This window comes from Lepus europaeus, chromosome 14, assembly GCF_033115175.1.
Source record: "Lepus europaeus isolate LE1 chromosome 14, mLepTim1.pri, whole genome shotgun sequence".
Classification (NCBI taxonomy): Eukaryota; Metazoa; Chordata; class Mammalia; order Lagomorpha; family Leporidae; genus Lepus; species Lepus europaeus.
In genome coordinates, this window is record NC_084840.1 from 34,265,933 (window position 1) to 34,278,335 (window position 12,403).

The 12,403-nt window shown below is 42.4% G+C and overlaps 1 protein-coding gene and 1 pseudogene across 2 annotated transcripts in view; both read right to left on the reverse strand.

Annotated features, from left to right (window-relative positions):
* The window catches only part of RAB3GAP2 (RAB3 GTPase activating non-catalytic protein subunit 2), a 117,312-nt gene that overhangs the window by 86,044 nt on the left and 18,865 nt on the right, over positions 1–12,403 (reverse strand). For both annotated transcript variants that reach the window (XM_062210372.1, XM_062210371.1), the window contains exon 2: positions 9,396–9,460. In XM_062210372.1, the coding sequence (XP_062066356.1) occupies positions 9,396–9,460 (65 nt within the window). The remainder of the gene's footprint in view (positions 1–9,395; positions 9,461–12,403) is intronic.
* On the reverse strand, positions 951–2,151 carry LOC133773740 (opioid growth factor receptor-like protein 1; annotated as a pseudogene).

Sequence of the window (12,403 nt, forward strand, 5' to 3'; positions counted from 1 at the left end):
GAGTCAAAGGGATCACATAAACAAGACTAATGTCTGCTAATACTAACTGAAAGAATTAAAAAGGAGAGAATGATCCAACATGGGAAGCGGATACATAGCAGACTCATAGAATGGCAGATGCCCTGAACAGCACTCTGGCCTCAGAATCAGCCCTTAAGGCATTCGGATCTGGCTGAAGAGCCCATGAGAGTATTTTAGGCTTGGAAAGCCAAGATACTCTGGCAAAACAAAACAAAAACCTAAATGAAAGATCTCTGCGAGTGAGATCCCAGTGGAAAGAACGGGGCCATCAAAGAAGGAAGTACCTTTCTCTGAAGGGAGGAGAGAACTTCCACTTTGACTATGGCCTTGTCTAAATAAGATAAGAGTTTTCAAACTCAAAAGGCTTCCATAGCCTTGGCAACCCATGACAAGGCCTAGGGTGATTACTGATGCCATAAACAAGGGTGTCAAATTGTTAAGTCAACATCAAGAGTCACTGTGCACTTGCTCCCCATGTAGGATCTCTGTCCTTAATGTGTTTGTTGTACAATGTAAATTAATGCTGTAACTACTACTCAAGCAGTACTTTACACTTTGTGTTTCTGTGTGGGTGCAAACTGATGAAATCTTTACTTAATATATGCTAAAATGATTTTCTGTATATAAAGGTAATTGAAAACCAATCTTGATGTGAATGGAATGGGAGAGGGAGCGGGAGATGGGAGCGTTGTGGGTGGGAGGGAAGTTATGGGGGGGAAAAGCCATTTTAATCCATAAGCTGAACTTTGGAAATTTATATTTATTAAATAAAAGTTAAAAAAAAAAAGAGGCACAGATGACACAGGTGATTTGAATGACGTTCACAGGAACATTTACCAAACATTTTTTTTTTTTTTTACAGAATATATCCATTTATTGGATCTTGTCTTAAAACTTACTAAATATCCAATTCAATATCGTTCAAAATTTAAAAAACAAACAAACAACCACAAAATGCTTCCAACAGAAATCACAAACAGATGGCTAAAATTTGAAATGTGAACTCATCTCTGTTCTTTAGGAAAAATGCCATACTAGTTTTTTCCTCCCTTACCTAAATTGTTTTGTGGGCTTTCTGATAATTGTGTTAGTATATCATCATGACAACTTGTATTTCCGGGATTCTCATTGTCTTTGTTACGATTTTCACCTTCTTCATTTTCTTCAGGAGATGCACTCTCGTTCTTTTCTGTGGGATTAGTAGCTGTTTTTTCAGGTTGTGGGTTTGGGTTTTCAACATTACTGTCCTTGTCTGTGTTTCTTGGCTTGGTAGCTTCATTGCTGGGCTCTGGGGTGGGCCTATCTGTTTCTTCCCCAAGTTCTTGTGGTGCTACTTTTTTTTCATCCACTGCTTTGCTATTTAAATGAGCAGATGAGGAGGAGTTTTTGGAGTCCTTGGATTTTTTGTGCACAGAAGTCTGACTGTTGTGACTGGGGGAAGGGGCAGCAGGCATTTTCTGAGTTTTGCTTCCTTCTGATTGTTCCTTTCTAGGTGGTCCCCAGGTAAAATTCTCTGAAGGCGTGTAGTGTTTCTGGGCAAACCTCAGGAGCTTCCTCCTTTCTCTTCTGTCTCTAATTGTATAAACAAAATAGTCCAGAGCACTCTGCTTAATATTGGGAATAGTATTTTCCACAAGAGCCTCGTGAAGAATAAATTTTACAAGAGGAGATTTAAAACTTTCGTACCCAAGCTCACCAAGGCTTTTAAGAATGCAAGTGATTCTTAAATAGTTGTGCTGAGACCGTCTGGCTTAAATGGAATTTTATTCTTATAAAAACGAAGATTGCTCAAGTCATTTTGATATCGAATATCTTTGAAGTTCGGATATTGGTGCCGGTATTTGTACAAATCCCTCGCAGCATAAAAACTTCTCTTTGGTTTGGCAGTTGCTTCAGTAGAATCAAGACCCTGCTCGGCGCCCGCCACCTCTGCGTCTTTGTCCAGCGCGGGGCTGGCGCGGGACCAGCCGCCGGCTCGCTCCGGGGGCTGCGCGGGCTCCTGCCCCGGGCCCTTGCCGCCTCCCGGCCCCGGCTCCTCAGGCTCCGGCTCCAAGTCCGTCTGCCAGGTGGAGTCGCAGTCCTCCACGGTGGTAGCTCAAGGAAGCTGACCCCGCCGAGCAGGTTGCCCATTGAAGAGGCGGCGGCGGGCGCGGGGCTGAGGGCTGGGGGCGGCTGACCGCGGGGCTCGGGCTGCGGCAGGCGCACTAGGGCCCGGGCATGGCTGGGCGAGGGCGCTGGGCGGCAGCCTCGGCGCGCCCGCCGCCGCACTTACCAAACATTTTCTATGTGCCAGACACTATATTAAGTACTTTACAAATACATCTTACTTAATTCTCAAAGTAAGTCTATTTTTTATTTATTTATTTATTTATTTTTTGACAGGCAGAGTGGACAGTGAGAGAGACAGACAGAGAGAAAGGTCTTCCTTTGCCGTTGGTTCACCCTCCAATGGCCGTCATGGCCGTCGTGGCCGGCGCGCTGCTGTCGGTGCACCGCGCTGATCCAAAGGCAGGAGCCAGGTGCTTCTCCTGGTCTCCCATGGGGTGCAGGGCCCAAGCACTTGGGCCATCCTCCACTGCACTCCCTGGCCACAGCAGAGAGCTGGCCTGGAAGAGGGGCAACCGGGACAGAATCCGGCACCCCGACCGGGACTAGAACCCGGTGTGCTGGTGCCGCAAGGCAGAGGATTAGCCTGTTGAGCCATGGCACCGGCCTTCAAAGTAAGTCTAGAAAGGAAGGTTTTTTTTTTTTTTTTTTTTTGGGGGGGGGGGATAGGCAGAGTGGACAGTGAGAGAGAGAGAGAGAAAGGTCTTCCTTTTGCCCTTGGTTTACCCTCCAATGGCTGCCACAGCCGGCGCGCTGCAGCCGGCGCACCACGCTGATCTGAAGGCAGGAGCCAGGTGCTTCTCCTGGTCTCCCATGGGGTGCAGGGCCCAAGCACTTGGGCCATCCTCCATTGCCTTCCAGGCCACAGCAGAGCTGGACTGGAAGAGGAGCAACTGGGACTAGAACCCGGCACCCATATGGGATGCCGGCACCACAGGCGGAGGATTAGCCAAGTGAGCCAGGGCACCGGCCCTCAAGTCTCTTTTGAATGAGGGTTTTCCATTCTACCTTCCTTAATGGAGGACCCTGACTCAGAATATTCCTTTTCCAGTACTCACTACTCATTTCACTATCTCTAGGTATTTATCATCAAACAAATCTTCAATTCTATACTTCCTCTCAAAATCTGTGGGAGGGAGCTCAATTATTGCTTAGAGGGAAATTTATGGCTTTATATAAGAAGGCAAGAGAGATTTAGCATATACAATCCACAATTCCACTTTAAGAAACTAGAAAAAGAAGAGCAAAGTAACCCCGAAAAGTTAGAGATACAATTGAACACAATAAAAATAGAAAAACAATGGCAAAGTTAATTAAACTTTGTTTTGAAACTAACAGCTCTGAAACAAATCAACAAAATTCAAAAAAACTTTGTAGACTAACCAAGAAAAAACTAAAGAAAACAAGAATTACAAAAATAGCAATACAAGAGAGGGTATCTCTATAAATATTATGAAAACTATGATGATTAATGAAGTATTTGCTATTTATGGATGTGATCTCTTGTCCTACTCCTATTTTCTAGTTAAAAATGGCATATGTTCAGAAACATACGCTGAGGCACCTGCTCTGGCTCCTATAATAACTCAGACTCAGTCTTTGATCTTCAGAAGTTCATTACCTAACTGAAGCAGCATAAAAGCAAGCAAAAAACTATAAAATGATACACAGTGTAGTGACAGAGACGTGTATGGGGAAGGAAGCTGTAAATTACTTCCTCAACTCCGTATTATTCTTGGTAGAAGTCAGTCAGTCAAAGCTGAGTCACCATTTTGACATAGCACCTGAACAGCAAGGGACAAGGTGTTTGCTGAGTTGATGGGATAAGCAACTTCCGATAGCTGTATTTTATACTATTCCACACATTTCGATTTTCCTATCTTCCGAAATGGTTTCCTGTTCTTCATCGCTCCATGGAGCTTTCCACAAATCTCTATTACATGAGCATGTCTTGACTTGGCACACTATGTTCTCTGATTTCTCCTATTTTCTCATTTTCCCCAATTCAATATGACACATCCATCCAGTTGCTCAAGGCAAACACATGGAAGCAGTTTTGTAAAAACTGTTTATTCTTGTACCAGAAGGCTTGTGCTCCTTCACTGTTCACGTTGAATTCATGTGTGATTCCAAACAATTTATTTGGGGAAGAAGAGCTGCACTTGATTTTTGGGCACTGACACCTTTATCAGGGAGAGTTGGTAAGGGTTTAAAAAGAAGGCCGGCGCTGCGGCTCAATAGACTAATCCTCCGCCTTGCGGCGCAGGCACACCGGGTTCTAGTCCCGGTCGGGGCACCGATCCTGTCCCGGTTGTCCCTCTTCCAGTCCAGCTCTCTGCTGTGGCCCAGGAGTGCAGTGGAGGATGGCCCAAGTCCTTGGGCCCTGCACCCCATGGGAGACCAGGAGAAGCACCTGGCTCCTGCCATCGGATCAGCGCGGTGCGCCGGCAGCAGCGTGCCTACCACAGCGGCCAATGGAGGGTGAACCAACGGCAAAAGGAAGACCTTTCTCTCTCTCTCTCTCACTGTCCACTCTGCCTGTCAAAAAAATAAAAAAATAAAAAAATAAAAAAGAAAAAACCTCTTTGGAACAATGCAGGCTTAAAATCTTTGGCACGTTCTTAGAAATATGGGAGATATATTTGACTCCTTAAAAACTCCCCTTAAGGCCAGCGCCATGGCTCAACAGGCTAATCCTCTGCCTAGCGGCGCCGGCACACCGGGTTCTAGTCCCAGTCGGGGCGCCGGATTCTGTCCCGGTTGCCCCTCTTCCAGGCCAGCTCTCTGCTGTGGCCCAGGAGTGCAGAGGAGGATGGCCCAAGTGCTTGGGCCCTGTACCCCATTGGAGACCAGGAGAAGCACCTGGCTTCTGCCTCTGGATCAGCGCGGTGCGCCGTCCTCAGCGCGCCGGCGGCAGCGGCCATTGGAGGGTGAACCAACGGCAAAGGAAGATCTTTCTCTCTCTCTCACTGTCCACTCTGCCTGTCAAAAATTAAAAAAACTCCCCTTAAATTAGTGAACAGGGGCCAGCACTGTGGTGTAGCAAGTAAAGCTGCCTCCTGCAGTGCCAGCATGCCATATGAGGGCCAGTTCAAGTCCTGGCTGCTCCACTTCCAATCCAGCTCCCTGCTAATGTGCCCGAGAAAGCAGTGGAAGATGGCTGAAGTCCTTGGGCCCTCTATCCTGTGAGAGACTCAGAAGAAGTTCCAGGCTCCTGGCTTCAGATAGGCTCAGCTGCAGCCACTGCGGTCATTTGGGGAGTGAACCAGCAGATGGAAGACCCCTATCTCTCTATCTCTGCCTCTTTGTGACTCTGCCTTTCAAATAAATAAATAAGTCTTTTTAAAAAAGAAAGAAAGAAAGAAAGAAAGAAAGCACAGAAGAATTAGTGAGCACTCACATGGCCAGTTGCCCATTAAAATTTTAAGGTATTTAGGGCTGGCACTGTGGTGCAGCAGGTTACTGCCCTGGCCTGAAGTGCCGGCATCCCCTATGGGCAACAGTTCAAGTCCCGGCGGCTCCACTTCTGATCCAGCTCTCTGCTATGGCCTGGGAAAGCAGTAGAAGGTGGCCCCAGTCCTTAGGCCTCTGCACCTGCATGGGAGACCCAGAAGAAGCTCCTGGCTTCAGATTGGCGCAGCTCCGGCAGTTGTGGCCAACTGGGGAGTGAACCATCAAAGACCTCTCTCTCTCTGTCTCTCCTCTCTCTGTGTAACTTGACTTTCAAATAAAGAAATAAAATCTTTAAAAAAATAAATAAAATTTTAAGGGATAAAAAAAAGCAATAAATGTGAACAGATCTATGAAGTCAGAATTTGATATAATATTAAAATATTGCTCTGCTTTTTTCACAATTCTCAACTAGACAGCGGAGTTTCCAAATAATTGGCTGGTACAAATGTAAAAGCATGAGAAGCTAGATTCTTTAAAAAGAATTGTATTAATAATAAAATTTTTATTATTATTCTTTAAGAAGAATAATGTATTTTATTTCTGATACAAATGCTTGCAGTTCACCTAAAAAAAACCCTGAATATACTGATGTATTGTGAATTGAAATAAAGATGACTGGTCAAAATCAGCTTAGTTATCATGAATATTTTCAAACATTAACAAAATAAAGACAATATTTCCTACTATTCACCATTTGAGAATATCAGCACTTCCCTAATCATGTTTTATCTATTTGATACCACATCACAGATCAAAGAAGTTGTTCTTGATTCTTTACTTTCCCCTCATCCCTCACAATCAACTGAGTGGAAAATCTTGTTACCTTCTAAAGTCAGCCTGAATTTGCTTTTCATTTTTTCACTAATATCACCTTAATCAAAGCAACTCTACTTTCTCAACTGAATTACTACAACAGCCTCCTAATTGGTTTCCCTGCTTCTCTTGCATCCTACTTCAACCTATTCCAAGAAGCAGCCATCACGAATTACAGAAATCAGATAAATGTGATTTCCCATTGCATCTGAAATAAATTCTGAATTCACAAAGCTTTACATCAGACCTGTTTCCTGCTCTGATCCCACTGTGTAGCTGTCTCAGTCCTGCCATGCCACATTGGCCTTCTTTATGTTTCTTTAAACTCTAAGCCAGTTCCTGCTTTAGGGCCTTTGAGGAAATGCTGCCCTGGGCTAGAACACTTTACTAAATCTTCACTTTATTGACTTTATGTGGTTTTGTAGATCTCAGTTTAAATGGCATACCCTGTGAAATGCTGTCTTTTTTTTTTTTTTTTAAAGATTTATTTTATTTATTTGAAAGGCAAAGTTAGAAAGATCTTCCATCTGCTGGTTCAGTCCCCAAATGGCTGCAATGACTGGGGCTAGGCCAGGCTAAAGCCAGGAGCCAGCAGCTTCTTCTGGACCTCCCACATGGATACAGAGTCCCAAGCACTTGAGCATCTTCTGCTGCTTTTCCAGGTACGTTAACAGGGAGTTGGATAGGAAGTGGAGCAGCCATGATTGAAACTGGCACTCATAGGGGATGTAGGCATCGCAGGCAGCAGGGTTACCGACTATGCCATAACGCCAGCTCCTAATTGTCTTCTTTAAATATTCAATCTGTAGTAGCCACTTAATCACCTTGTTATCACCATTTATATTCTCTGCATACCTTACTAACATTTGATAACTTGCATCTTTCTTTTTTATTTCTCTCTCCCCACTAGAATATAACATCTTAGGAACAGGGATTATATGAGAGTGCAAAAAATTAAAAGAAGCTCCTGGCTCCTGGCTTCAGACCAGTCCAGCTGTGGCCATTGCGGCCATATGGTCACTGAACCAGCAGATCAGAGATCTCTCTGACACTCTCTCTCTCTGTAACATTGCCTTTCAAATAAAGTATTTAAAAAAATTTAAATTCATAGTTTTTTCATAATATACACTTTCATGAGCTTTTCAAACCCCATACCTGCGTAAATTTCAAAAATTTTTGGCCCCAAAATAATCTTTCAATTTCATTTTCCATATTTGAAGTGTCCTCAGATATTCATTCTTCTTTCTTTGAAAAAAAAATCATGATTTTGTACAAGTATCAATTCCTCCCCTGTTCATGGGCCTCAAGAGAAGCTGAACCTCTTATCCTCCAAATCCACATAATGATGTGATTGAAGAAAACTTCATAATCCCTCACCAGTGATTAGTTCTTATATGAGCAAGTGGTCCAAGAAGATATAAAGCAAGGTTTGCTAAAGGTTTCTAGGAAGGTTGTTCCTTACTGTTTGAAGAGTCACAGAAAGTACAAGTCTTTTTTCCCCTCTGGTCATGAGTGAATAAATATGCCACACTACATCTGGTAGAAAAACACTTAGGAAAAATTCAACACTGTACATACAAAGTAGACAGGAGGAAAGTTCTTGATGACATGGTTGAACCTCCTGACCAGCCAACCCAACAACACATCCTGTCTCTGGACTTCCTTCTATGTGAACTGATAAACTTCCTTGCTACTTAAGTCAGTTCTAGTTAGATTTTTTCTTTCTTTCTTTCTTTTTTAAAGATTTATTTATTTATTTATTTGAAAGTCAGAGTTAGAAAGAGAAGGAGAGGCAGAGAGAGAGAGGTCTTCCATCCACTGGTTCACTGCCCAATTGGCTGCCATGGCCAGAGCTGCGCCAATCTGAAGCCAGGAGCTTCTTTCAGGTCTCCCAAGTGGGTGCAGGGGCCCAATGACTTGGGCCATCTTCTACTACTTTTCCAGGCCATAGCAGAGAGCTGGATTGAAAGTGGAGCAGCAGAGTCTTGAACCAGTGTCCATATGGGATGCCGGCACTGCAGGTGCCGGCTTTATCCACTACGCCACTGCACTGGCCCCTCTAGTTAGATTTTCTAGTACTAACAGATATACGAACATATACAGGGACTTTTTATATCTTATTCATTGCTATATCCTCAGCACCTATAAAAATGCCTAGAATTTAGTGGGTTTAACAAATATTTGTTGAATGAATGGGTAAAAGAGCCTGAAAAGAATAGCTTATGAAGAATAAATAATCTTTTTTCTTTTTTATTATTTATTTAACAGGCAGAGTTAGACAATGAGAGAGAGAGACAGAAAGGCCTTCCTTCCATTGGTTCACCCCCAAAATGCCTGCTATGGCCGGTGCGCTGCACCGTTCTGAAGCCAAGAACCTCCTCTTGGTCTCCCATGCGGGTGCAAGGCCCAAGCACTTGGGCCATCTTCCACTGCCTTCCCGGGCCACAGCAGAGAGCTGGACTGGAAGAGGAGCAACCGGGACAGAATTCAGCGCCCCGACTGGGACTAGAACCTGGGGTGCCGGTGCTGCAGGCGGAGAATTAGCCTAGTGAGCCACGGCGCTGGCCGAACAAAGAATCTCAAAGTTACTGTTTTCCAGTTATCCCACTTAGCTATATAAAGTCATTAGGTTCCTTAAAAACAGGGATCCACAGATGAGTAACGATTGTGGTGCAGCAAGTTCAGCTGCCACTTGGGATACCCACAACTCCCATTAGTGTCCAGGTTTCAGTTTCAGCTCTGTTTCCAATCCAGCTTCCTGCTAATGTGCACCCTGGGAAAGCAGAAGATGACAGCTAAGTACGTGGGTTCCTGTCACTCACATTAAAAATAAGCAAATACACTTAAAATAAAAATAGGTATCTAACAGTTAAGTGTTACTAAGTAGCATAAAAATGTCCCTGACATAGATTTTAAGATGTCAACATAACACTGAAATGTCACCATCCTTACAAAAGGAAAATGCCACTATCAAAAAGCATGCATGCATTTGTAAAACTCACAGGTTCTTGAGGTTCTGTTTCTTCCCATGCTCCCCAGCCATCATCTTCCCAGTTTGTGGATTTACCTATTTTTAAAAAGATGAGAAGTGCTTAGATGAAATATAGGGTTTAAAATAATTTAAAAATATTTTCTCTAAAGATAATAGAACTAATCCCCATATAATGCTGAGATGAAGGAAGAAAACAATGGTAAACTATGTTACACTAAGATTTTGCTACATGTACTAATCATCAGGAAACATTTAATTTGCTGAATTTCCAAATCTATTACATTAATAAAATTGTGTGCAAGTTACTTGGACTTTAAGATACTGAACAACAAGTTTATCCACATTTAAGTCACACTACAAAGGTGACTTTAAAAGATATAAAAATGACAAATTTTAACTTTTATATAGTTCTCTTTGAATTTATCAGAAGAGAAGGAATAAAACTATCGTTTTTTGAGCAACTACTCAGACAAGCTTTAGATGCTTCACATGAATTACTGTAAACTAAAAAGTTGATAAAAGTCAGTTAAAACTTTAAGCTCCAGAATCAGACTGGCAACACTTCAACTGAGTTTTATTCAACTCTCCTGTTAAGATGCAGACTGGCTGAATAGATTAACAAAACACATCTATTTGCTACCTATAAGATACACATTTCATCCACAAAAATAAACGTAGACTGAAAGTGAAAGGATGAAAAACGATATCAAAAAAGAGCTGGTGTAGCCATCCTAATATCAGAGAAAATAGACTTTAACACAAAAATTGTTAAATTGCAATGATTAAGGGATCAATTCAACAGGAAGCTGTGACTATTATAAATGTATTTGCACCTAATTATAGGGCACTTAGCTACTTAACAGAAATGTTAATGGATCTACAGGGAGACACAGAGCCCAATACAAAAGTAATGGGGGGCTTCAACACTCCATTTCCAGCAATGGACAGATCAACCAGACAGAAAATCAGCAAGGAAACAGAGTTAATCCACACTATAGAACAAATGGACCTGATGGATATCTATAGAACTTTTCATCCTACAGTTGCAGAATACACATTCTTCTAACTAGTACATGGAACTTTCTCTAGGATAGAGCATATACTAGACCATAAAGCAAGACTCAGTAAATTAAAAAACAAAACAAAACAAAACAAAAAACAAAAAACACCATACCATGCACCTTCTGACCACATAGGAATGAAGCTGGAAATAAACAACTTAAGAATCTCTAGAACATATGCAAACACATGGAGACGGAACAACATGCTCCTGAATAAACAGAGGGGCACTGAAGAAATCAAAAGAGAAATAAAAAATTCCGAAAATGAATGAAGATGACAATGCAACATATCAAAACTTATGGGATACAGCAAAAGCAATGTTAAGAGGGAAGTTTATAACAGTTGGTGCCTACATCAAGAAATTGAAAGGCACCAAACAAATGAGCTATCAGTGCTTCTCAAGAATCTAGAAAAAGAAAAAAAAAACAATCTAACAAACAGTAAACCCAAAAATAGTGGGAGAAAAGAAATAATTAAAATTAGAGAATAAACAAAATTGAAACCAAAAAAATACAAAAGATCAGAAAAAAAGGGGAAATTTATCATGTTCACAGACTGGAAGAATCAATATCATAAAATCCATACTACCAAAAGCAATTTACAGATTCAATGCGATACCAATAAAAAAACCACAGACAAAGTTCAGAGTCGGTGAACTCAAGGGACTTCCATAGCCTAGACAGCTCATAGCAAGAGTCTCGGGTGATTGCTGACGTCATAAATAAGAGTGCCAATTGTTAAATCAACAACGGGAGTCGCTGGGTACATGCTCCCCACGTAGGATCTCTGTCCTTAATGTGTTTTACTATGAAACTTAAAAACACTACTAGTGGAACAATACTCTATACCTTGTGCGGTTGTGTGAATGCAACCTGCTGAAATCCTTGCTTAGTATATACTAAGTTGATTTTCAATATATGAAGGTAATTAAAAATGAAACTCGATAAAGGGCAGGATGGGAGAGGGAGAGGGGAGGGCCACGGGAGGGAGGGAGGGTGGGGGGGGGGCAAGCCACAATACAAAAGTTGCACTTTGTAAATTCACATTTATGAAATAAAAAATTTTAAAAAAACCCACATTCTTCTCAGACAGAAAAAATGATGCTGCAATTCATACAGAAACATAGGAGACCTCAAATAGTTAAAGGAAACTTATACAACAAAAACAAAGCTAGAGGCGTCATAATAGCAGATTTCAAGATATACTACAGGGCAGTTATAATCACAACAGCCTGGTACTGGTACAAAAAAGATGGATAGATCAATGGAATGGAATAGATACACCAGAAATCAACCCATGCCATCTACAACCAACTTATCTTTGACAAAGGAGAAAAAATCAATCCCTGGAACAAGGATAATCTCTTTTTTTTTTTTTTAAAGATTTATTTATTTATTTGAAAGAGTTACACAGAGAGAGGAGAGGCAGAGAGAGAGAGAGAGAGAGAGAGAGAGAGAGATCTTCCATCTGATTGTTCACTCCCCAGATGGCCGCAACGGCCTGAGCTGTGCTGATCCGAAGCCAGGAGCTTCCTCCAGGTCTCCCACGTGGGTGCAGGGGCCCAAGGACTTGGGCCATCTCCTACTGCCTTCCCAGGCCACAGCAAAGAGCTGGATCAGAAGTGGAGCAGCCGGGTCTCGAACTGGTACCCATATGGGATGCAGGTGCTTCAGGCCAGGGTGTTAACCTGCTGCGCCACAGCACCGGCCCTGGATAATCTCTTCAACAAATGGTGCTGGGGAAACTGGATCTCCACGTGCAGAAGTATGGAGCAATACTCCTATCTTATACTCTACACAAAAACCCAGTCAAAATGGATCAAAGACCTAAATCTCTGATCTTACACCATCAAATTATTAGAGAACATTGGGGGAAACACTGCTAGACACTAGCATAGGCAAAGCATTCTTGAAAAAGATCCCAGAGGCGCAGTCAAGCAAAGTCAAAGCTGACAAA